Below are 27,028 nucleotides of genomic sequence, written 5' to 3'. Positions count from 1 at the left end.
CATGCATAAGCTCCAAGGGAACTTAACCAGTAACAGTTATATACAATTCTAGAGATTAAAAAAAGTAATAGAGTTCATTCATCCACAGAGAAAACACAGTACACGCATACAACACACTCCAGACAGAGCAAATGCAAAATAAAGGCAGTGAGAACTATAAATCCAACTCTTTGAACCGTCCAGTTCTGAACAATAGGATGCCCGTACCAAATGACAGTTTCATATGAGAAAATAGGAATGACCCAAGAACGGATGTATGGTTTTTACCCAAGAGAAAATGGGAATGACCCAAGAACGGATGTATTGTTTTTACCCAAGCTATGGCCTCAGAGGCACTCCAGGTTCATCAACTGAGAATGATCTACGAAGAGATTGACCTGAGAAATGCAGAAAATGGACAAGGAAAAGACAACATTTAATCAAACATGGCAGTTGGAAGAATATGAAATTGGGACAGAAAGAAAGAATCAGCATATCATGATGCATCCAGACACAAATGGCATTGCAAAGTAGCCACTCTATACAAGTGTGGCCCATGGTTTGCTGATCCAGACCATTGATCCAATAGGACCTGTTGTTGGTGGCAGGTATGCCCCAAACATCTATTGACAGATGCCTTAAATCTGTCCTTCTTGGGTCTCTCGACCGGTCGAATATCTGGCTCGACTGGTCGAGTGAGCTACTTGACTAGTCAAGCACTACTCGACTCAAAGTCCTCCGTGTTATTATTGTTGGTGTCCAGGCCGCTCGACTAGTCAAGGAGATGGCTCGACCAGTCGAGGGGGTTCCTCGACCAATTGAGGCCTTGGCTCGACCAGTCGAGATTACGCAGATCCTGCGCGGACTGTGTAAATTTAAGGCGGTTTCCGGACTTTTCCGAACTAGGTGCGTAAGTGGAGTTTCCTAAACTATAAATAGGGTTCCCTAGGGCTATTCTAAGGTATTCTAAAGCTTTTTAAAAGTTTTTCAAGGGTTCCTAAAAAGGTTTTAGGGTTATCAAAGGGTGTAGCAAGGGTGAGATTCGTTTGAATCGGGTAAGTTCTTTCTTTTGTAATTCTATTTCATAGTGGATTTCTATCGCTTTGTGCCATGGTTTTTTCCCTCAAGGGTTTTCCATGTTAAATCTTTGTGTTCTCTTGTGATTGCTTAACGTTATTGGATTGCTATCGTAGATCTAGATCTGTGTGATTCCGTTGCACAAATCTCCAACAAGTGGTATCAAAGCAATCGTTATAAGGAATGCGATGGTGGATAGGTTTTTATGAGCAATGACAATGCTTGCAATGTTGTGGCTATTGGTACGGTGAGCATCAAGATGTTTGATGGGATGGAGCATACCTTGACTGACGTCAGGCACGTTCATGATATGAAGAAAAGTTTGATTTCTCTCGGTGCACTCGAGGCTATAGGGTACAAGTTCACCAGTATTGATGGTGTCCTTAGAGTTTTAAAAGGAGCACTCGTGGTTATGAGAGCGCAGAGGCACGAAAATCTTTACAAGTTGGGAACACTTCATCAAGTGAAGCGGTAGCAGCTATTGCAGACTCCACATCTCTATGTATGTGACATGCTCGTCTAGGCCACATGGGCGAGCGGGGTATGAAAGTACTTTCTTATCGATGTTTGATTCCAGCTTTTAAAAATTTTGATTTAGATATATGTGAGCATTGTATATATGGTAAACAATTTAAATTATCTTTTAAATCTGGAAAACATGTTTGTAAGGGAGTGCTTAATTATGTGCACTCTAATGTATGGGGGCCATCGCCAGAAGTTTCCATTAGGAGGTCGCATAGTTTGTTTCATTCATTGACGACTACTCCAGGAAAGTTTGGGTTTACTTCATGAAACGTAAATCCAAAGTCTTATCATGAATAAACTGGGCTTCCTTTTGGGGCCTGATACATACACAAAGTGGGCTTGGTGGAGTTCTGTAATGACCCGAAAAATTTCGTGCTAAGACCCGAGTACTACCTCAAATTCTTTAGCAATTAATTGTGGGTAATTAGCGCTAAACTCAATTGCTTGTGAAATTAGTATTAATCACTTTAAATTTGATCTGCATGACTCAAAACCTGTAGAATCGTTAGCGCTATGTTACTCTAAAATCTGGAATTCAACGCTAAATCCAGTTGCTCTCGGGAATTTTTGAAATCTTTGGATCGGACCTGGACCGCGCGTCGAAATGTCCGATAGCGATGATCTTAGACAGTTATGGTCACCTTGTTGGGCTTGACCATCACCTTAGAAATCAAGTCCAGATGATGTCCTGGGTCGATTTATTTGAGTCCGGAGTAAAGAGTGTGAGAACGGTGAGAAATTAAATATGATTCATGAAATCTGAGTCGTGTCGCTTGCGCAACGATTTTAAGCAATCTGACCATTGGATTCTGACCCAATTTTACCCTCGGATCAGGAAAGATGGCCCAAGCATGTCATGGTGCTCGTGGACCTGATCGAGTTTTGGTGACCGTTGAATTGAGATTAGTCCGCCACAGGTGATCTGTAGATCCGATCGGTACTAAAACTCAGTCTGACCTAAATCCATGGTCAGTGAGCTTAAGTCCGACCGCACGTGGAAAAAGGACCACCGGAAGTGCTCCGTTAGATCGAGAGAGGCCTGATTTGGTTATAACCTAAGTATACCTTGGCCCTGGGGCTATTTTCATCAATGTTAGGCCTATATAAAGACCTTAAAACCCTCACTCTCTATTCCATACGAATTTCCTAAACCCTAGCTAAGAGAAAGAGAAGAAAAGAGAGAGAAAGTGAGAGAGAAGTTGGTGAATCATTTGAGATTCTTTCTTGTTTCTCTGCATCCTTAAACCATCACTTCTGAATCGTTATTCCGGTGATTCTAAGTTCACTCTTGGGTAAGTTAATCAAATCCTAATCTGTTTTAGAGCTTAGAATAGTTTATGTGTCGATGTAGCTTATTTTTATTCATGCCTTAGGTTATCTAGTCGCCGTTGACGAAGACCTATCGTCTAAATCAGATCGGTGCACTTTTTCTGGTTTAAGGTGTAGACTATATTCGTATAGGTTATGGTTTTCAAGGCTTTCAATGTCAGATAATGGTTTATTATTGTTGTGGGTGTAATTTCACATGCCAAATGCGATGTTTATATTGCGTTCCTGATATATATGAATTATGTTGAGATTTGCGTATTCATATGTATGTAGAAAGTATCGTATATGTATAAAATTCAAATATGTATTTGCCATGATTAATTGTCGTGTACTTGTGCTAGTAGTAGGTGTGTCAACTCCTTGGCAAAAGGAATTGTCCAAATGTGTGTTATCACCAACATATGTCATGTATGTGGGAATATGTAGTCTAAGTGTTTGTAGAAATGTCTGAATGATCAAGTGTAATATATTATCCTATATTCGGACGTTGAGAAGAGATTCTCGACTATCCTATTTGTGTGTACGATTTCTCACATGCAATATACATTCTTTGTTGGTTACATTTAAGCATTTCTTATATGTAAATTCATGTTAAGTTGATATTCTTCAAATGCTCACATACTGTATGATTTGAATTGTTGTTCCATTACTGTTCTAAATTGTTGATATGAATATCTGTTATAGTTGAATGTGTTTAGGACTATGGAATAGTCCAGGAAATTGGTAACAGATTTTGAGCTCGTGGCCGAGGTTGCTTTCGCCACGAGGGACGTGTTTGACGAACCCGAGTCGTATTAGGGTTGTCGGCAGTGGTTTGGTCACACGGAGTGTTTGCGCACTCTATCGTGGGACTAACTCGATCGGTGATGGGATTCGCTCGACTGGTCGTGCAGTCCGCTCGACCAGTCGTAGTTACGCAGATTTATTTCTGAATTTGATGCGGACTGCGGATTTCTGTGTCGCCTTTCGGTGCAAAACTGAAGTTTCCTAAACTATAAATAGGGTTCCCTAGAGCTATTCTAAGATATACTAAAGCTTTCTAATTAAAAAGGGTTTTAGGGTTATCAAAGGGTATAGCAAGGGTGAGATTCGAGGTTGTTCGAATTGGGTAAGTCCCCTCTCTTATAATTTCTATTTCATAGTGGATCTCTGTCGCTTTATGCCGTTGTTTTTTCCCGCAAGGGTTTTCCACGTTAAAACTTTGTGTTCTCATGTGATTGTTTGGCATTATTGGATTGCTATCCTAGTTTAGATCTGTGTGATTTCGCAGAACAAATCCCCAACAAGTGGTATCAAAGCAATCGTTGAGGCACAGATCTAAATCTAAGGGATTAGAAATAATGGCGAGTACCGGGTATGATATTGATAAGTACTCTGGAAAAAATAATTTTGAGTTATGGAAGGTTAAGATGATTAGCCTGTTAACCAAGTAAGGTGAGATTGAGGCTCTTGAGGAATGAAAATCTACCATAAAAGATGATGAATGGAAAAACTTTGATAGTAATGCTTTAGCCTCTATTTATTTATATCTCACGGATGAGGTTCTTTACAATATCATGAGGGAAAAAATTACGGCTAAGTTATGGGCAAAGTTAGAGGATGTCTATGCGAAAAAATCCTTTGAAAATCGCCTACACTTGAAGCGGCAGTGTTATAACTTCAAGATGTCGGAGGGTGGAGATCTAGAGCTCACATTAGCAACTTTAATAAATTGGTTTGTAAATTGCTTGATATAAATGAGTCTTTCAAGGACACGATGTGCATCGCAAATAAAACCCCAAGTGTTGACACCGTTATCTAAACCCTTCAAGGGAAGGCTATGAGAAAGCTAAACGGCGACATGGGGATATCTTTCGATGCACTGATTACAAGGGGCAGAGATTCTGAGCGAGGTACAGGGTCTTCAAGACCTGATCCAAATCCAAGGGTAAGGGCAAAGGAAAATTAAAGTGTTGGAATTGTAGGTTGTCTGGACACATGAAGAATGATCGTAAAAATCTTAAAATGAAGAAAGAAAATTCAGCGGCTTCTTCTAAGGAGGTTAATGTGGTCACATCTGATGAAGAATCAAGTGGTGATGATGTTCTGTCTGTTTCCGTGATTGGTCACTTACACGACAATCATAAACACGAGTAGATACTTAACACAGGGGCATTATATCACATGACTCCTCATCGGAGTTGGTTTGCCAGTTACAAGGAATGCGATGGTGGATAAGTTTTTTTGGGCAATGACAATACCTGTAATGTTGTGACTATTGGTACAGTGAGCATCAAGATGTTAGATGGGATGGAGCGTACCTTGACTGATGTCAGGCACGTTTCTGATATGAAAAAAAGTCTGATTTCTCTTGGTGCACTCGAGGCTATATGTTGCAAGTTCACCGGTATTGATGGCGTCCTTAAAGTTTCAAAAGCGGCACTCGTGGTTATGAGAGCGCAGAAGCACGAAAACCTTTACAAGTTGATTGGGAACACTTCGGCAAGTGGACCAACATTAGCTATTGCAGACTCCACGTCTCTACATATGTGGCATGCTCATCTGGGTCACATGAGCGAGGGAGGCATGAAGGTACTTTTCGATCGATGTTTGATTCCAGCTTTTAAAAATTCTGATTTAGATATATGCGAGCATTGTATATATGGTAAACAATCTAGACTGTCTTTTAAATCTGAAAAATATGTTTGTAAGGGAGTGCTTGATTATGTGTACTCTAACGTATGGAGGCTATCGCCAGAAGTTTCCATTGGGGGGACGTCATGATTTGTTTCATTCAGTGACGACTACTCCAGGAAAGTTTGGGTTTAGTTAAACCTAAATCCGAAGTTTTCACCATATTCAAGCAATGGAAGGTAATGGTGGAAAAACAGTCAGGGTGAAAAATAAAAGTTTTAAGGACTGACAATGGTGGAGAATTTACTTCTACTGAGTTTAACGAGTATTGCAAGGATGAAGGGATCATCAGGCACAACACAGTGTGCCACACTCCCGAACAAAACGCTGTGGCTGAGCGAATGAATCAGACTCTCCTGGAGAGGGCCAAATCCATGTTAAGTAATGCTGCGTTGGGCAAGGACCTATGGACTAAGGCCGTTAACATGGCTTGTCATTTGGTGAACTGGTCTCCTTCAACGGTAATTGAATGTAAAATTTTAGAGGAAGTATGGAGTGGTCAAAAAATCGATTACTCAGTTCTACGCATATTTGGTTATAAGGCTTACTCTCATGTACCATCAATGGAGAGAGATAAGCTAGACCATAGAGTCAAAAAGTACATCTTTATTGGCTATGGCATTGGTGTAAAAGGTTACAGGTTATTCAACAAGGTTACACGCAAAGTCATCACTAGCCGTAACGTCAAATTCGATGAAAGCTCACTATTTCGCAAGAATGATCACAAGGAGCAAGAGGAACCGAAAATGGTGATCGTAGACGTCCAGATTGATATAGATGATACACAGGCAGAGACAGATGCGAAGACAGAGGTATAGGGTCAGGTGGAGTAGCCACCTCTAAGAAGAAACCCACCTCGTGGTCATAGGTTACCAACAAGATATAGGGACGAATCTAATATTGTATATGCCCTCATTACAGATGAGTGGGACCCGTCTACTATTTAGGAGGGTCTTGATGAGCTTGATGTAGAAAAGTGAAAGGCGGCTATGGATGATGAGATGGACTCGTTGCACAAAAATCACACATGGGAGCTGGTGGAGCTTCCTGTGGGCCGAAAAGTGATTGGATGCAAGTGGTTATTCAAAAGGAATCAGGATAGATACAAAGTGAGGCTGACGAAGGGGTATGCTCAGAAAGAAGGAATTGACTTCATGGAGATATTTGTGCCGGTGGTTAAGTAAGTATCTATTAGATTCGTTTAGCGCTGATTGTCCAATATGATATCAAGCTGGAACAGATGGATGTCAAGACTGCATTTCTACACGGGGAGTTAGAAGAGCAGATCTACATGAAGTAACTAGAGGGTTAAGAAGTTAAAGGGGTAGAGAAAATAGTTTGCAGGTTAATGAGGTTGTTGTACGGCCTGAAATAGTCGCCTCGGCAGTAGTGAAAAAAAATTTGATTCTTTCATACTGAGTCTTTAATTTATTCGGAGTGAATACGATCACTGTGTATATTACAAGACACTAAGTGATGGAAAATTCATCATCTTAGTATTGTATGTTGATGATATGTTGATTGCCAGTCATAATATGTTTGAAATCAACGTACTGAAGACTCAGTTATCAGGGACATTCAAGATAAAAGATCTAGGGCTTGCAAAGAGGGTTCTCGGCATAGATATTCATAGAGACAGGAAGAAGAGCAGGCTTTGGTTATCATAGGCAAATTAACTTGAAAAGGTATTGATCAAGTATGGGATGGACTAAGCAAAGCCGGTGAGCGTTCCCACGCGGCTCACTTTAAGCTTTCCTCAGAACAATGTCCTAAATCAAATAAGGAAAAGCAAGTTATGTCTCATGTGCCTTATTCGAATGCGGTTGGCAGTTTAATGTATGCCATGGTCTGTATAAGACTAGATATTTCACAAGCAGTCGGTATTGTGAGCAGATACATGTCAAACCCCGGCAAGTAACATTAAGAAGTGGTGAAATGGTTACTTCGATACATTCAAGGTCTGAAAGACTACGTCTGAACTTTTGAGAAAACAGAGACAAAGTTGGTAGGGTATGTGGATTCTGATTACATAGGCAGTATAAATTCCAGGAAGTCTACTTCAGGATCCTCGTTTATACTATCGGGTGGAGCAATCAGTTGGATGTCGAAGCTTCAGTCCGTGGTGGCTCTTTCTACGACCGAAGTAAAATATATGGCAATAATGGAAGCATTTAAAGAAGGTGTTTAGCTCAGAGGCATGATAAATCAGTTGAGACTTCAGTAGGAGGCTGTGTCGGTTAACTGTGATAGCGAGAGCGCTATCAATTTGGCTAAAAATTCTGTTTATCACTCACGTACTAAACACATTGATGTTCGTCACCACTTTATCCGACAGGTGCTTGAGGAAGGAGGCGTAACACTGGAGAAGATTCATACCAGCGTGAATCTAGTAGACATGCTCACCAAGGTCATTCTTATAGAGAAGTTCAAGTTCTGTGCAACTTCTCTGGGCTTGGCGATGATGTAAAAGAAGGACGAAGTGTGCACGAGAAGCGTTGACTGAAGCTATGATGCAATACAGAGATAAGAGAAGAGGTCAATGAACTACATGGTTGAAAATTGAAGGCATGGTGGAGATTGTTAACAGATGCCTTAAATCTGTCCTTTTTGGGTCTCTCGACCGGTCGAATTATTTTTTGTGTCCGGGCCGCTCGACCAGTCGAGAGGATGGCTCGACCGGTCGAGGGGGTTCCTCGACCAGTCAAGGCCTGGACTCGACCAGTCAAGGCTACACAGATCCTGCGCGGACTACCTAAAGTTAAGGCGGTTTCCAGACTAAGTGCGTAAGTGGAGTTTCTTAAACTATAAATAGTAGTCCCTAGGGCTATTGTAAGGTATTCTAAAGCTTTCTAAAAGTTTTCCAAGAGTTCCTAAAAGGGTTTTAGGGTTATCAAAGAGTGTTGCAAGGGTGAGATTTGAGGTTATTCGAATCGGGTAAGTTCTTTCTCTTATAATTTCTATTTCATAGTAGATTTCTATCACTTTGTACCGTGGTTTTTTCCAGCAAGGGTTTTCTACATTAAATCTTTGTATTCTCTTGTGATTGCTTGATGTTATTGGATTGCTATCCTAGATCTAGATCCGTGTGATTCCGCAGCACAAATCCCCAACAACATCTTCCTGATTGGAAGATCCTGATAAGTAGAGTAGAAATAAATAGTTAAGAAAAAACATGAAAATGATCTGTTAAAAGTGGCCCACTCATGACCATAATATCAACAGTAGTCCGGATGACTGAACCGTGGCCCGTTTACACAGAAGGACGTATCATGACACCACTTGTGATCTGATATAACAGGACCCGTTAATTCCTTGAGAAAAAGAAATAACAGCTAAATGGAAGTATACCATAGTCCATACTGTCTGATGAACCACTTAGATGTGACGGGGTTGGAGGCTTCAAACATAGTTTTCTCAATTCCTGGGCGACCTATGATCTTTGCGATAATGCCCGTCCGCAGAGATTTGGAGGTTTTTTTGTTGGGGTGTGGCCTGCCCCATGATTGACTAAGCCTAATTCTTTTGGCATCCAATATTTATGGTTGACGATGATCCTCCGGTCGATTTGGATTCCATTTATTTAAAAAATGGTGGGCCCCACATGTGGGAAAACCAACTGGAGCGCATTTTTGTGGAAACGGATTGGCTACTCCCCCGCCACCAGCCCCGTGGCTGATGGTCGGTGCTCTGTGGCCCCCACCACAATGTATGTGTTTCATCCAATTTTACAGATCATTCTAGATTTTAATCCCAAAAATGAGATGGATATAAATCTCAGGTGGACCACACCGTATGAAAACAATAGTGATTGGATATCCACCATTAAAATCTTCCTAAGGTGACCCAGATGAAGGGAAAAAAAAATAAAAATCAGCTTGATCCAAAACTTTTAGGCCCCCGTAATGTTTTTAATGGTAGACGCTCATTCAACACTTTTTCCTGGAATGTGGTCTCAGGTCTCTTACTGTAAAATGATCTATAAAAATAGATGGACGGAATGGATGAAATACATACATCATGCTGGTGCCCATAGAGCACTGCACGTCGGCCATTGGCGGGTGGCAGGGGGAGTAGCCAATCCGTTTCCCATTTTTGTCATTCGGTGCAGATTCTTCTGGGGTGGGGATTGCGTCTTAACCCCGCCAGACGGTAATCCATCCCGGCAGTGCTCTATTGGGCCCATAATGATGTAAATGTTTTATTTACGCTGTTCAACGTTTTTCTCGGATAATTTTAAGGTACATTTTTAAAAATGAGACAGTTTGAAGGCCTAAATAGACCATAAAGTGGGAATTGAACATCTACCATTAAAAACTTGGTGGGAGCTGGAGAAGTTTTGGATCAAGTCTATATTTGTGTTTTCACTTCATCCACGTCTACATATGACCTTACGAATAGGTTGGATGGTAAAAAAAAACATCATGGTGGCCCTTAGAAAGGTTTCAATAGTGAGTGTCATTTTCACTGTAGCTTCCTTTGGTGTGGTCCACTGGATATGTTTAACCATCTAATTTTTATTGCATGCCTTAAAAATGATATTCTAAAATCTTTTGACGGCGTGGATAAAATAATTACATCATGGTGGGCCCCACAGAGCCGTACCCGGACGGCTTACCGTCCAGGCGGGAGTAGTACGCAATCCGCGTCCGATGAGGGTTAGGGCGAGCGCCGGCCCCGAGTGCTCTCCTCTCCCTCTGTTTCTCTCTCTCTCACACGCTCCTCTCTCTCTCGGCTCTCTGTCTCTGTCCCTCTCTCGCCCTTAGTCGTTGTTAGGCTTGAGCCGGAAAAATAAGAGAGATCCAAAAGATCAAGTGGACCACACTGCAAAAAGAGTGGGAAATTGAACATCTACCATTGAAACCCGTACCGGTCCCACAAGTTTTGGATTAATATGATATTTGTTTTTTCTCCTCTTCCTGGTCTGCCTGGCCTTATGAGTAGATTGGATGGGAAATAAACGTTACGGTGGGCTGTACAAATGTTCTAATGGTGAGAATCATTGGCCTACTGCTATTTGTGGTGTGGTTCACTTGAGCTTTGGATACGAATCACTGTTGGGCTCATGCTCTAGAATAATCGCCAAAATGGATGAATTGTATAGATATAATAAATAAATTATTATGGGGCCCATGTAAAACCGTTCGTACATGCCAGAGCTTGAAGAGAGTCAGCGCTCATCTCCCGTGAGACACGTATACACACCATCCAGGTCAGGGGTGTGTTGTACACCAGCCAACCCACTAACTTTTTTAGTTTTGCTAACAATGGAATTTGATATGCATTTCCACGTTTTGCAAGAAAGCTAACAAGTTAGCATTTTCTACATCTCTTTCACTATAACCAGCCTAAAAAATAAACGAGACTCACCTACTTTGTTAGAGTCTCCAGTCCCGAAACACCGTATTGTTTCCCCTTGTCACTTTTAATAAAACCACCTACACCTTTCTTCCATGTGTTGTCGATTGTTCAAGCTCTTTCCATACGGATGCCAAAGTGCCACAAAACCCATTTTCACTAAATTCAACCAACTGATAAAATTCAACCAGAGCTTTGACCCGGCAAAATTTGCCGAGTCTGACTTGGCCACTTGATCTGACTTGCAGTGACTTAAAGTTGGATGCTTCCTTGGTCATGATTTTATTTTATTTTTTACTGTTTGTATTAAAGGCCATTGATCAAATGGTTGATATATGTCAAATTGGTATGAAGTTTACATGGCAACCTCATGAAATGTACCTTAGACCTAATGAATAGTCTAGATCAATGGATTGGACTTCTAAATGTCAATAAAGAAAAGAGAATTAAGTAAACAAAAAAACAAAAGGTGAAATCCCAAATTCCAAAAATCATCATATCCTTAAAATTCTAAAATCCCCAAATCCCTAATTTGTAAAATCAGAAAAACTCCAATTTGGAGTCCACATTCGAATTTGTAAGCCCTAAAATCCTAAAATCCCTACATGAGGGTCCACATCAAATCGGAAATCCACAAATTACTAAATCCCCAAATTCCTAAATTGGCATTGAGATTGAGAGAGAGAGAGAGAGAGAGAGAGAGAGAGAAATACCTCACATTTATGAATGAGCTAGCCTTCAACCGAGCTTCAGAGAGAGAGAGAGAGAGAGAGAGAGAGAGCGAGCATGGGTAGGGCATTCGACAACAGTCTAGATCGTGGAGGGGGGTGATTAGGGTGAGAGAGAGGATTAGGGCGACAACCAGTTGACCATGAATGATTGTGTTTATCCACTCCATCCATTCATTTTACCACATAATTTTAGAGCATGAGCCAAAGTACAACGCAGATCCAAAGTTCGAGTGGACCCCACCATAGAAAATAGTGGGGATTAAACGCCTACCATTAAAAACTTCTTTGGGCCATAGAAGTTTTCAGTCAAGCTAATATTTATGTTTTCCGTTATTTCATGCCTATATTAACTTATAAATGGGTTGGATCTCAAATAAACATCGTGGTGGGCCCTAAGAAGGTTTCAACGTTGGGTGTCACTATTCTATGGTGGGGTGAACTTGAACTTTGGATCTGCACCATTCCATGGTGGGCCACAGGCTTAAAAAAAAAGTCAATCCATGACTTGGGTGGGCCACACCACATACTATAGGAAAGAAAAAATCGAAAAAACTCAGGAACAGAGGAAAAGAAGAAAATTGTTGTCTAGTGCTCCCTAATCGTCCCTAGACCCACCTTGTCCAGGAAGAGAAGCCCCCTAACCTCAGGCGGGAGATCAGAAAATTGAGAAAACCAGGTGGATGTCTGACTAGCATTGCCTAAATGGGCCATAACATCCACCGAAGCGTTACATTAAGATATGCACAAAACACACTTGTCCCATGCCTTTCAATCTCTCAATTCTATGGAGCTAGTAGGCCCATTTCCGGTCTAGTATCAAATTCTCATTCCACAACCAATTGGGAGTCTGATTCAACAAACACTTTAGAGCGACTAGAGTTATGACAATGGAAGAGCCCATCGTGGATAGCACGAATTGAAGCTCAGCGATTGTGTTTAAGCCTTCGCCATATCCAACCGAAAAGGCAAAGAGGAACTCACCTCTATCACCTCTACAGAAACCATCACCACCTGAGTTCCCTGAGTTGCCTCTAGATGAACCGTCGACGTTGATCTTAACCTAATCCGGGATCGGTTTCAACCATTTAACCACCGAGAGCCACTTAGAAGGAGACTGAAACCTAGCTGAATTCCTGGTCGAAGACATCACTGAAGGCTACGCCGTAGACCTGGAGGGGGCAGGAGAGAGGGAACTGAATTGGGGTTGGTGATGTAGGCCATCCACCATCTGACCCCGGTGGATAGGGAGGGCGAAGAAACAGGCATGCCGGCAAAGACAATAGCGTTTCTGGCTTTCCATAATTCCCAAACGATCAAGTAGGGGACCAGCTTCTGGACCGAGGAGGACCTCATTCCAGAAGTGGGGGCACTCCACCACTGCGATAGACAAGCATCCATAGACAGGGCCAACATAACTGTGATCCCGTACATAGAACCAAAATGGGCCTAAACCTCGTGCGCCAGGTTGCTCCCAGGGAAAAGGTGATGAAGAGATTCCACCAAGGGGGACTGATTTGCAGCGTCCCCACAGCAAACGCACTTGGATGTTAAATGGACCCCTCAAGCTTGGACGACACCATCAACTGGAACCGCAGCCTGCAGAACGATCCACACAAATAGTGAGATTCTGGGGGGTAAATTTGCATGCCACACCCACCTAGCCCACCCTTTGTGTGGCCAGGGAGATCTACAAATATCCCAAGCAGATTTGATGAAGAAGATGCTGGAGGGGGTTAAGGGCCAGAAAGGGGTGTCTGGGCCCTCGAATATGCAAAATCCCGCTAGAAAAATGAAATCTACCACTTCCTATGGGAGCATGTTGAAGACCGCAAATGGTGGGCAGGGACCGTTGGCATCCAGAAATTGAGAAACCTTCATAGGCAGCAATACCACAGGGATAGGAGAAGAGACTGGGTGCTAAATTGGGCCCAACCCAGTCTAGTTTCCACACCAAAGATTACACTGGCTTGCTCCAAGGTTCCACCAAACCTGGGACTCCACTACAGGGAAACAATTTCTGATTTTCTTCCATAAGGGGGATGCGAAACTGGAATAGCGGGGAAGACCTGCAGGTGATAGCTCTCGATCGTATTTTGTTGACATAAAACCACTCCACTAACTGCCCATCTCCTTGAATTTTATTGCCTAAGCCATTTTCAGGTGGAAGGCCTTCAACACATCTGAAAATTTACTGATACTGAGACCCCCTTCCTCTGTAGGTAACGCAATCAAGTCCTAGCTTCTCCAGTGCATCTTCCTCTTGCCGTCAATCCAACTTCAAAAGAAATTAGCAATGCAACTTTCCAAGGATTTCAAGACCTGGGTAGGAAAATGGGTTGCTGCCAATGAGTGGACTAGGATGCTCCCTAGTACATGCTTAACTAGAACTTTGGGTTGCAGCCAATGGTGGGCTCCACTTAAACTTTGGATATGCCCCATCAGTCAGATGCACCATTCCATGTTGGGCCATGGGCTTAAAAATAATCCATGACTTGGGTGGACCAGACCACATACTATAGTTGAGAGGGGTTACTCTCCCATTAAAACATTCATAATCATTTACTGGGCCCACCTAGATGTGTTTCACAGATCCAGCCCATTCATTATGTGTCCCACTTGGATGACGGGTCGGACCAAGTTTCAGCCGCATCCAAAACTCATGTGAGCCCCACCAAGTGCTTTTATATCCTTTAAAGATGTCTTCACATAGTTTTAGGTCCTATTGTCCGCCTGAGTTTCGTATACGGCTGATTTTTGGGATATCTCATAACCTAAAGGGGACACATCAAATGCACAGTGTTGACGTTCTACATACATCATGGCGGGGCCCACACATTTGACCTCACGGGAAGTTCCCATGAGGTCGACCTTATAGTAGCATTTCACTATTTAGGTAACTCCTTCATGGGTGTTACCATAACTGTGTAGGGGCCACCTTGATATATTTTCTATATATCGACACCGTCCATATATTTTTTCATCATATTTTAGGATGCGATTCCAAATCATAAGAACTCGGTAATCTCAGGTGGGCCATAACCATTAAAAACCTTTTGAAGGCAATAAAAGTTGTGGATCAATTTAAACTTTGTAGTATCCCTTCATCCAATTATTCTTTACATTATCAACAAGTTGGATTGCAAATAAACACAACTAAAACCTTACGATGGGCTATTTATAATTTTTAATGGCGAGGCACTATATTACCACTCTTTCTATGGTGTGATCCACCAAACATTTAAATCTACACAATTTTTTATACCCTGCCCAAAAATGGGCTGGAGAAACATATGGACGGCATGGATATACAACACATCATCAAAATCTCACTTTTTAATTATCTTTTTTTCAAAATACAAAATCTCAATTTCTTTTTCAAAAAATATAATCTAGATTTCCCGCCTGAGATTCAAAGTTCTTAATTTTGTTCAAAGTTCCCGCCTGAGATACAAAACAATTATCAACTTTATTCAAAGTTCTTAATTTTGTTTTTCAAAATCTAGATTTTTATTAAATCGCAGTTTTTTTTTTTTTTCAAAATCTCAATTTTTCTCAAACATTGTTAATTGTTTTCCTAAGCTTCTCGAATATATATATATATATATATATATATATATATATATATATATATATATATATATATTCAAATTCATACTTTTTTTTTGAATTTTATTTTTCAAAATGTCAATTATATATTAAAATCTCTCTTCTTCTTTTTAATCTCAATTTTTTCGGAACTTCATTACCTAAAATCTCAATTTTTAATAAAAATAAGGACGTTGGGTGGGAAACTAATGGACAGCCTGGATATGTAATAGATACATTAACATGGCTCTCACGGTAACCCCATGTTAAGGCATGCTCCACCTTACGTGAGGGAGTCGTGTCAATAGAAGGGTAAGACGATTTAGGACCATCTCTAATGCAGACGGTCTCTAACTGTCTCAGATGACTGTTTATAAGACAACTAAGGACCGTTATGCAGATGGTCTCTGACTGTCTTAGATGACCACTATAAGATGGCTAATGACCGTCTCTAATGCAGACGGTATCTGACCATCACATACAACCACTATAAGACAGCTAAGGACCATCTCCAGTGCAGACGATCTCTGACTATCTCAGATGACCACTATAAGATAGCTAAGGACCGCCTTTAATACAGACGATCTTTGATTATCTCAGATGACTGCCTATAAGACAGCTAAGGACCGTCTTTTATTCCAGACTATCGAGAACCATCTTTTCTTCGTAGTTACTGACGGATTCTGATCATCTTAAATGATTAGTAGACGTTTAACATGTATAAGACAATTTTGCTTCATATTAAAGACTATTAAGAGCCGTCTAAAATTTTATAGATGGTTCATAATCGTCTTTAAACCAAAGGATTTTGCAAATGTTCCACAACCATCTTAAAATTCATTTTTTCTCCTTTTTCACATAGTGTCTCATCTATAATAAGGGCATATGCAATATTAGAGTCGTCCCTATATCTCGCTGGTAACATGCGACCTCGCGGCGGATTCCTTCTCGTAGGTGGTCACTCCACCTTTTCTTATACCTCTATTTATGTATTTGTCTTAACCTGAGTATCACCTGTGTCAACCTAAACGTTCACGACCAACCTTTTTAGTTCCTTTTGCTCCTCTTAATCATTCTTGCAGAATATGGAGCCTTCATCGAATTTGATGTTACGACTAGTGATGGTTTTATGTGTGACCTTGTCATATAATTTGTAACCTTTTACACCAACACCATATCCAACAAAGATGTACTTTTTTACTCTTTGGTCTAGCTTCTTTCTCTCAATTGACGGTACATTAGAGTAACTTTCACAACCAATATATGCAAAACCAAGTAGTCAACCTTATGGTCATTTCATACTTCCTCTGGAATCTTTCATTTAATAGTCATAAAAGGGGACCGATTCACCAAATAATAAGTCATGTTAACGGCCTCAGTCCATAGGCCAAACATTACTAATTATGTATCGGGCTCTCTCCAAGAGAGTCCAGATTCATCTACTCAGCCACACCATTTTTCTTATGTGTGTGATGCATTGTGTTATGCCTAACAATACCTTCATCCTTACAAAATTGATTAAATTTAATGAAGGTAAATTCACCACCGTTATCAGTCCTTAAAACTATCACCTTTTGCCCAGACTATTTTTCCACCGTGGCCTTTTATTGTTTGAAATTGGTGAAGATATTGGATTTATATTTCATGAAATAAACCAAATTTTCTGGGAGTAGTCATCAATGAATGTGACAAACCATGAAGACCCTCCAACGAAAACCACGGGTGACGGCTCTCATACATCAGAAGTGAAAAGGGCAAGCTCTCAGTCCTAGGGGGTGTGAATAGGACTATGCCAAATAAAAAATAAAGTGGAATATAAAAACAGATAACTAAAATAAATAATAATCTCAATTGCAATAGTATTGAGAGGTTGATACAAATGTTGTTCAAAGGACAACCTTACACCAAAAACTAATGTTTATGGTAGGACAACCTGATTTCTTGAACTCAGTAAGGATCAAAAACTCAAACCAAAGCAAGAAGCAATAGAAAGGAATCTAACTACTACAACATTCACCATATGTACATGAAAGATATACAAGCATTCAACACATATACATCACATACAACATCCACCACAACTCTAAGAATTATTGTGGTTCGGTGTGTACACCAACTATTCGCAAACAGCTACACCTACTCCACTCCCAATAATTACAACTCACATGATATTACCTTTCACTAAAAATGAAGCTTTTCCAAGGTTCACCTTAAAACCTTTATAGTTGTGTTTTTCAATTGGGCTTACACAATCAAAAACCCCACGCTGAGATTTTCTGGCTGATCTCAGTCAAAACCAAAAATAGAGATTTTCTAGATAATCGCACAAAACAAATACAGAAAATATAAATTACTTATCTGAAGATTCTACTTCGATGTAGCTTGGTAGAACCACTACTTTGAAGACGAAGATGATCAATGTTCAGTCACACAAATGAAGGGTTCTAGGTCTAAATGAATTTTAAATTAATTCAACCTTCGGCTACTTTGATTCAATTTCTTGGATCTTAAAAGGGATAGACCAGAATTCCCTTTTATAAAATCAGATTGAAGTAGTAAGAGATCAAGAAATTATAAATAAAAAAAAGCTATAAAAGAATCTTAAATTACCGTACAATAGCTTCACAATCATGGGTACTTAACTCTTAGAATGGCAGAAAAACGGTTCCTTCGACTAGTCTAAGGTCTCCCTCGACTGGTCCTGAGAACAACTAAATTTCAAAAATTCTGACGCGATTAGATAAAACCGACCCTCAACTAGTCGAGTATGGCATTCGACTGGTCGAGTGGAGCTCAAAATGGTTGCTGGAGTTTGAGTCGAGCCCTGTTTGACTGGTCAAGCACTATTCTCATGACTGGTCGAGCAGGGTGCTCTACTAGTCGTGACCCTACTAGAAAATTCTAAAATTTTAAATTATTTCCTAGACTGGTCAAGACAAATCCTAGACTGGTCGAGACAGAGCCTGAAGTAGTCGAACATAGGCTAAGACTAGTCAAACCAAAGCCTATAATAAGTATATTAACCCATATAGACTATGTAATATGAATTACCTAATCCTAAGGTCTTTCTAAGGTCATATATACCTGAAAGTTGAACATTAAACCATGTAACTTCAGTTGCTTCCAATTGATCTTGTACTTGAAGTTTTTGAAGCATGATCTTATACACTTGAAATTCTGGAACTTAATCGATCTTGAACATTTGAAGTTCTTGAACTTGATCTTGTCCATGTAATGCCTTTGAGCTAACATATAGACTTGAAGTAGCACATGAACTAGGTCTAGAACTCACACTTGAGCTAGCACTTTGACTTGATCTTGAATTTGAAGCCGTACTTGAACTTGAAGTAATACTCCATGACTTGAATGTAACACATCTTCACTTGAAGGTGAACTTCCCATCACTTCAACTTGAAGGTGAACTTTCCATCACTTGTACAAGTCTATCAATCCAAAGTGGTTTGTCACAACAAAATTTGACAATTAAGGGTACTAAATATATAATACAGTACTTACAAGAATGCACATAATCAAGCACTCTTTTACATATATGTTTACCAAACTTAAAAGATAACCTTGAATGTTTACCATATATACAATGCTCATATATATTAAAATTAATGCTTTTAAAGAATGGAATTAAACATCGATGTTATTTTGTGACTTGGCTATATTAGTGGATATGTGGTGATGATGTTGTTTTGTGACTTGGTTATACTAGTGGTTATACTCCATTACCAAAAAAATTTATACTGAAAATCCTCCTTGTAGGATCCCAGGATCGAAAATTGGTGTATGCGCGCTGGGAGCCGAGAATAGGGTACTACGGAGGCTGTCGGCACTGAATTCGGTGATCAAAAATTTTGTGAGTCCGATCTCCAAGTTTGGGGCGTGACAGAAGTTGGTATTAGAGCATAACTTGGGAATACCTAAAAATAACATCACATATCTGCTGATAGCTACCTTATACTGTATGATTGTTGCGAACTTAAAATGATTAGATTCCTAAATTCAAATAACTTAGAAACTTCCTGATATAGTTCCCTATCGCGTGTGCATTCGAGAGTGCCCAAGGATGATTGGCCCTTGTTCCTTCTTGTAGGTCATGGCACCCAAGCGAGTGACCCGAACGACTTCTACTTTCCCGCCTGAGATTCCTGTTACCCCACCAGAGACTTTTACACCACCATCCGAGTCTAGCGCAACACCGACCGTGTCAGTAAGTGCGGACCAGCTACAGCAGATGTTGCAAACAATGACTGGCATTCTTCAGAGAGGAGGGCGGAATAAGAAGGCCCCCTCCGGTAGCTCCACAGCAGCAACGGGATCCTCAGTCATCAGGAGCAGTCATCGACGATTCATGTGACTTGGCCCCTACACCGTCTTACTAAATTGTTCATGAATGATGCGTCTTGGGAGTTAGAGCTTGAGATTTATGGGCGTTATCCCCATCTATTAGGTGTTTGATGATATGCTGTGTTTTGATTATATATGATGTTATATTCCATATTCCCTTATGAGTTATGCTTAGTGTGATGGTAGTATAAATTTTAAGGATGAAATTTTTATTAGGTGGGGAGAGTTGTAAGACCCGTATCCTAATCCGTACTATTCCATCGACTCCCGCAATCTTTCCCGATGAATTTTGGCAACCTGCGACCTATGATCGACATTTGCGCGCGACCCTAAGTCGTATCCCGTAGATCTGAGTCGGTTCAATCCGAGACTTGTATCATTGTGACCGCACCGTCACTGCGGTTCCAACGTCGCGTCTTCCATACCAATCCAATACCCTGGCCAGGAGAAGTGGGCCCACGTTCAGTTTGAGGAAAAACACCGCGCATTTACAATCCCAAGAGAATCTCTACATCATGTCCCATCAATCAATCAATCAATCAATCAATCAATACTTTCTTTCTCCTCAAGTCAAGCAACCCCAAAGTCAACAAGTCTCTCACCTCACCCATCACTCACCTCACATCCATCGCCCATCACTCCCTCTCTCTTACAACCCTCTCTCTCTCCTTCTCTTCACATTTTCCAAGCAAGGAAAGTAGTGCATGTCCGAGGAATTCCAAGAGAGAAAAGTGATTTTGTGTAGCCCACTTCCCACCCCCAAAATCCTTCATCCTAGCCATTCAACTCTTATCACCTTCCATCAAAGTGAAGCACAAGGAGATCGGCTTTCCAACGGACCAAGAAGATCGAACGGTGGGTGCTTCTATAGGCTAGATTTTCATATTTTTATGATGGGCCAAGTGAAGGCTACCGATTGATGGTATGGATCTCACTTTGGACCCTTGATGTGGCCGATGGCCCACCTTGATTTTCATTATCATTCCATGATGGGGCCATCCTCCATGGACCCCATCATGATGTTTACTTTCCTAAGATCTAAAGAGGTCATCTAAACCTTCCATTTTGGTGGAGAAACAATCTCCACCGTTAATTTTTTATTTGGTGGGCCCACATGTATTGGGACCCACTTGATATATGATTGAATGCTTAAAAAGGAGGGCCCATAGTGTCAGGGTCCCTCCATCACACGTATGTCCCACTCTCTCTCTCTCTCTCTCTCTCTCTCTCTCTCTCTCTCTCTCTCTCTCTCTCTCTCTCTCTCTCTCCCCCTCCCTCCCTCTCTCTTTCATTTCTTCCTATTGTATGCGATGATGTGGCCGTGTGGCCAAGCATGTATTTTATCCAAGCCATCTGTAGGTGGGGCCCACTTTATATGTGTTGTATCCACACCATCCATCATTTGGTGGCCTACCTAAGCAAGGCCCACCTTAAGTATGTGTTATGCCAAACCGTCCAGCGTCCAGGGATGCTGGACGTGTAATGTAAACAAAAATATTAACTTGATTCACAAGCTTTTGGGCGGGCCACTCATGCAAGCCCCACCTTGATGTATTTTTTTAATCCAAGGCGTCCATTCCATTCCTTAGATCATTTTAGGCGTTAAGCCGAAAAACGAAGCTGATCCGAATTTCTGGTGGGCCATAGCATAGCAAACAGTGTTTTCTACCGTTGAAATTCACCTAATGTTTCTACATGCTAAAACACCTCGAATATTGGGCTTGTTTGGCTTGTCTTGAGCCATAGCGACCAATGGTTGGGTCGGATCCACCTGATGTGGACCCTACCTACGAAAAACCTTAGAAAAACTCCGTTTTCCAAAAAAATAAAAAATATATAAGTGTGCAGCGCCTGCTGCTGCTGACGCTGCTGCGTTTTGGCAAGCAGGCAAGGACCACAGTCCCAGCCGTGGGCCCCACCATGATGTGTGTCGTCATCAACACCGTGCATTTGGGTAGGCCCCCTCAGGGCAATGGGCCACCCCAAACATCAGCCGTATGGGGACTCAGGTGGCCCATGTCATAGGAAACAGTGTTGAATTAAACGTCTGCCATTTAAAAATCTTTTAGGCGTCCAGACATTTTAGGTCAATATGAAATTCATTTTTTCCTTTCCATCTAGGTCCGTGTGACCTTACCAACGGGTTGGATTGCAATAAACATTATGGTGGGCCCCATGTAGAACCCACTATGGTGTATGTGGTTTACCCACACCGTCCACACCACTGGACGATGGGACCCCACAGTGATGTATGTGTTTTATTCACACTGTCCACGGCAGTGGACGGTGGAACCCAGCATGTATTTGTTATCAATGTCGTCCAGGCATTTGCTGGACAGCCAGTAGGCCCCACCCTTGATGTCTGTGTTATATCCAAACCATCCATTTAATTAGTAGGCCATGTGTGTGGACCCCACCATGATGCATGTGTTGCATCCAAACCGTCCAACCCTTTGGTAAGCTTGTCTTATAGCTTGAGTCTAAAAATGAGACAGATCTAGATCAGGTGGACCACATTACAGGAGACAGTGGGTTTGAGCATCCACCATTTAACCCTTGTGCTTAAAAGTTTGGATCAATATGATATTTGTTTTTCCTCTTAATCCAAGTCTTTATGACCTTATAATTAGATTGGTTGGAAAAATAAACTCCAGAGTGGGCCCTGTGATTTAGCTAACCGTGAAAATTATTGTCTCAAATGCTATTTGTGGTATTGTCCAAATGATCTATGATTCATTTTGGGAATTTATGAGGCCCATATGATTAGGCCCATCTTGATGTAGTTATGGCCCATCCGTTAAGGCCCACCTTGATTTATATAAGACCCATGTTATGCGGCCCATTTGATGTATCTGAGGCCCATGGGTCGAGGCCCAAAGAGATGTATATAGGTCCATTGCAATGTGTGATTTCATCATGATATATATAATGATGTTTATGGCGGGTCGTGCCTTAGGAACAATGTTGGTTTGACGTCCACATTGTAAGAATAATGTTGGTTAAATGTCCACATTATAACTCTCCCTAGGGCCCATTGATAAGCCCGTACTTGTTGTGTGTAGGCTATCTAGGCCCATCTTCGTTGTGAGGATAGTTCACCACCATATAACATGCTTAGTATAACTCCATAATTCATGCCTATACGTATTATATGTATGCTTGATATGAGTAGTGACTGATCATAGAATATGCCATTGGGCAGACTATTTACGGGACTCTTTATAAGACGGAGTGCCCTACATTATCATGCTGTATGCACAGGATTGTTGCATGATTGCACGGTATGACTCATGCATTTCGCATATGTGTGACTTGATCATTGTACGCCCTAGCGACATCAGGGTCGTGGCTCCATAGGCACATCGTGGATGGCCGTATCAGATACCGAAAATACTTAGTTCAAACACTGTGGGCACTTAGGATGTCCTTGGGTGAAAATCCCAGAACCTTTTTGGTACTAGAAGCTGCTCCAATATCTAGACCGAATGGATACATGAGCGCCCGAATACCGAATACCAGTAGGCCGCGTCTCCCACTGTGTCATAGTCGGTTTGAAGGGGGTGTGGCCTTATCCGCCCGAGTAAGAGGGCTATAAGCTAGGCTGAGTTTGACTAGCTCGCAAATGAGTCCGCTATCGACGAGCCAGGTAGGTATTGGCAGACTACTGGTCAAGCGGATAGTGAGGTCTATTCCACTCGCCGGGCTGTGTGGCTAGGGAGGCAGCAGTCAGTGTGGAGTGTACTAGACCCCGGTGATATCCTAGAGAGGAACTGTACTGATATGTGTACTTGATGAGTACTGGCATGCTTGCTTTACATCTCACATATGACATTTGGCTACATAGGCCTCGCATCGCATGGCCTTGGTATGGCCGATAGCATTCATGCCTTGCATCACATAGCTTTGGTACAGTTGATAGTATTTATGGACTTACCGCAGACTTTCGCATTACTTCGATATTGTACACTTGGTGCTTGCCTTGCGCACACACTTACACCACCCTCTAAGCTTTTGTAAGCTTATGTATGAACGTTGCATGCAGGTGGCCGTGGATCCCAGCAGCGCTGACGTAGGAGCACACATCAGATCATTTTGGAGTTTTTGATTACCCTGTATTTTCCTTTCAGCATTGTATTCAAATGTTTATATTAGTGGATATGTGATGATGATGTTGCCTTTATGATTTGGGTATACTGGTGGTTATGCTCCATTACAAAAAAAAAATCATACTAAAAATCCTCCTTGTATGATCTCAGGATCAGAACCTAACGTTTGGATGTTAGGAGCCGAGAATGGGGTACTACGGAGGCTGTCAGCACCGGAATCGGCGATTGAGAATTTTGTGCTTCCGGTTTCCGAGTTTGGAGCTTGACAGAAGTTTGGAGGGGGGTCACTTCAAAAAGGGGCCCACCAAATCAAAAATCAACGGCGGAGATTACTTCTCCACCAAAATGGAAGGTCTAGATGACCTCTTTAGATCTTAAGAAAGTAAACATCATGATGGGGTCCATGGAGGATGGCCCCATCATGGAATGATAATAAAAATCAAGGTGGGCTATCGGCCACATCAAGGGTCCAAAGTGAGATATATACCATCAATCGGTAGGCCTCACTTGGCCCATCATAAAAACATGAAAATCTAGCCTATAGAAGCACCCACTATTCGATCTTCTTGGTCCGTTGGAAAGCTGATCTCCTTATACTTCACTTTGATGGAAGGTGATAAGAGTTGAATGGCTTGGATGAAGGATTTTAGGGGTGAGAAGTTGGCCACACAAAACCACTTTTCTCTCTTGGAATTCCTTGGACGTGCACCACTTTCCTTGCTTAGAAAATGTGAAGAGAAGGAGAGAGAGAGAGAGAGAGAGAGAGAGAGAGAGAGAGAGAGAAAGAGATGGTTGTAAGAGAGAGGGAGTAATGGGTGATGGATGTGAGGTGAGTGATGAATGTGAGGTGAGTGATGGGTGAGGTGAGAGACTTGTTGACTTGGGGTTGCTTGACTTGAGGAGAAAGAAAGCATTGATTGATTGATTGATTAATTGATTGATGAGACATGATGTAGAGATTCTCTTGGGACTGCAAACGCGCGGTGTTTTTCCTCAAACTGAACGTGAGCGCACTTCTCCTAGCCAAGGTATTGGATTGGTATGCAAGACGCAGCGTTGGAATTGCGACGACGGTACGGTCGCAATGATACAAGTCTCAGATTGAGCTAACTCAGATCTACAGGATATGATTTAGTGTCGTGCGCAAACATTGATCATAGGTCGCAGGTTGCTGGAATTCATCGAGAAGGATCGCGGGAGTCGACAAAACAGTACGGATTAAGATACGGGTCTTACATGAAGTACTCCCGATTAACCTGTAAAGATTATTATGCCTCTGTGCTCTCATAACTACAAGCGCCCCTTTTGAAACTTTAAGGACATCATTGAAATCAGTGAACTTACACCCAATTGCCCTGAGTGTATTAAGAGATATCAAACTCTTCTTCATATAAGGAACCTGCCTCACCTCAATCAAGGTACACTCCATTCCATCAAACATCTTGATGTGCATCGTACCAACAACCACAACATTACAGGCATTATCCTTGCTCATAAATACTTGTCCACCATTGCACTCCTTGTAGCTGGTGAACCAACTTCGATGAGAAGTAATGTGATATGAAGCCCATGTGTCTAGAATCCATCCGTCTCTACAATCATCGTATAAGTATCCGATCATAGACACTCACAACACATCACTTCCGCTTGTTTCTTCATCAGATGTGGTAGTGTTAGCCTCCTTAGAAGAAGCCTCCATATTCTCTTTCTTTGCTTTAGGATTTGTTCAATCCTTCTTCATATGCCCCAACATCCCATGATTCCATCACTTTAACTTTCATTTGCCCTTACCCTTGGATTTGAATCTTGATCGAGAAGATCCTATCACGCCTCAAACTCGGAAACCTGGCTCACAAAATTTTTGATCCCTGAATCCGGCACCAACTGCCTCCATAGTACACCATTCTCGACTCCTGGCACCCATATACCAGGTTCCGATCCTAGGATCCTACAATGAGGATTTTCAATATAAATTTACTTCATAATAAGCATAACCTACCAACAATAAAAAGAACACCATCACAAAATCCACTATAATCAAAATCTTTAAAGTACAATGCATAAGGGAGATATAATGATAATATCGGAACTCCAAAAGCTCGGCTACATACTCCTGCTCCTGCTCAGCTATGTCCTAGCGTCACCTGCACGCAACGGTCATGCATAAGCTTATAGAAAGCTTAGAGGGTGGTGAAAGTGTGTGTGCAAGGTAGAAATGTAATATGAAAGTAATGTGGAAACATACTGATAAGTCCATGAATGCTATCAGCCGTACCAAGGCTATGCGATGCAAGACAAGAAAGCTATCAGCCACACCAAGGCCATGCGATGCAAGACATGAATGTTATCGGCCACACCAAGGCCATGCGATGCAAGGCTTACATGGCCACTGTCATATGTGAGATGTAGCTCAAGCATGTCAATCCTCATCTGAATCCACATATCAATATAACTCATCTGTGGGATATCACCGGGGTCTAATACACTCTACACCAGATCGCCGCCCCGACTAGATGCGCAACCATGTAAGTGAAAGAGACCTCATTACCCGCCTGACTAGTAGTATGCCAATATCTACCTGACATATCGGTAGCGGACCCATTTAAGAGCTAGTCAGACTCAGCCTAGCATTGCCCCTTACCCTCGAGTAGGTAAGGCCACACCTCCTTCCAACCGACCAAGACACAGTGGGAGACGCAGCCTAATGGTATTCAGCACTTATGCGCTCTTACCTTCACTCTATCTCGATGATGGAGCATCCTCTTGGTACCATAAGGGTTTGGGGACTATCACCCTGGGACATCTATGACGCCCCCATGCTTTAACAATTATTTCTGGTATCCAATCCTGGGATCCATGTTATATTTGTGAAGGCTGCAGCCCTAATGTTGTTAGGATATACAATGATCATAACACACAATGCAAGGTGCATGAGTCATACAATCCAGTCATGCATCAATCCTATGCGTACCACACGCTCATTAGTGGCAACTCTGTCTATCAAGGAGTCCCATAAATAATCTTTCCAATGGCATATGCAATGGTCAACCACATCTCATAACAAGCACACAAATGATGCGCATGGGCATGTATTATGAAGCTATACTAAAGATACTCGTATGAAGATGATGTACTCTCCTCATATCAAGGTTGGGCCTAGGTGGCCTACCTATATTCTTAAGGATCTGGAATGGGTTTCCTTCTTTATACTATCATATAGCCCGCTAGATTCCCTAGGGAATCCAAATAAGTCCTAGATGGACTCTAAGATTAAACTAATCTTACTAGCAACAAATGGGGGCCCAACATTTT

At 41.6% G+C, this 27,028-nt stretch overlaps 1 protein-coding gene across 1 annotated transcript in view; it reads left to right on the top strand.

Moving 5' to 3' along the window:
- LOC131217560 (wall-associated receptor kinase-like 1) overlaps positions 1–19,620 on the top strand; it is a 34,207-nt gene extending 14,587 nt beyond the window's left edge. The window contains exon 4 of the mRNA XM_058212497.1: positions 19,357–19,620. Coding sequence (XP_058068480.1) covers positions 19,357–19,620 — 264 coding nt within the window. The remainder of the gene's footprint in view (positions 1–19,356) is intronic.
- Positions 19,621–27,028: the final 7,408 nt, after the last annotated feature.

Source organism: Magnolia sinica, chromosome 10 (genome assembly GCF_029962835.1).
Source record: "Magnolia sinica isolate HGM2019 chromosome 10, MsV1, whole genome shotgun sequence".
In the NCBI taxonomy this organism is placed as follows: domain Eukaryota; kingdom Viridiplantae; phylum Streptophyta; class Magnoliopsida; order Magnoliales; family Magnoliaceae; genus Magnolia; species Magnolia sinica.
The sequence above is the reverse complement of the archived record's forward strand: the minus strand, read 5'-3'. Positions and strand labels throughout refer to the sequence as shown.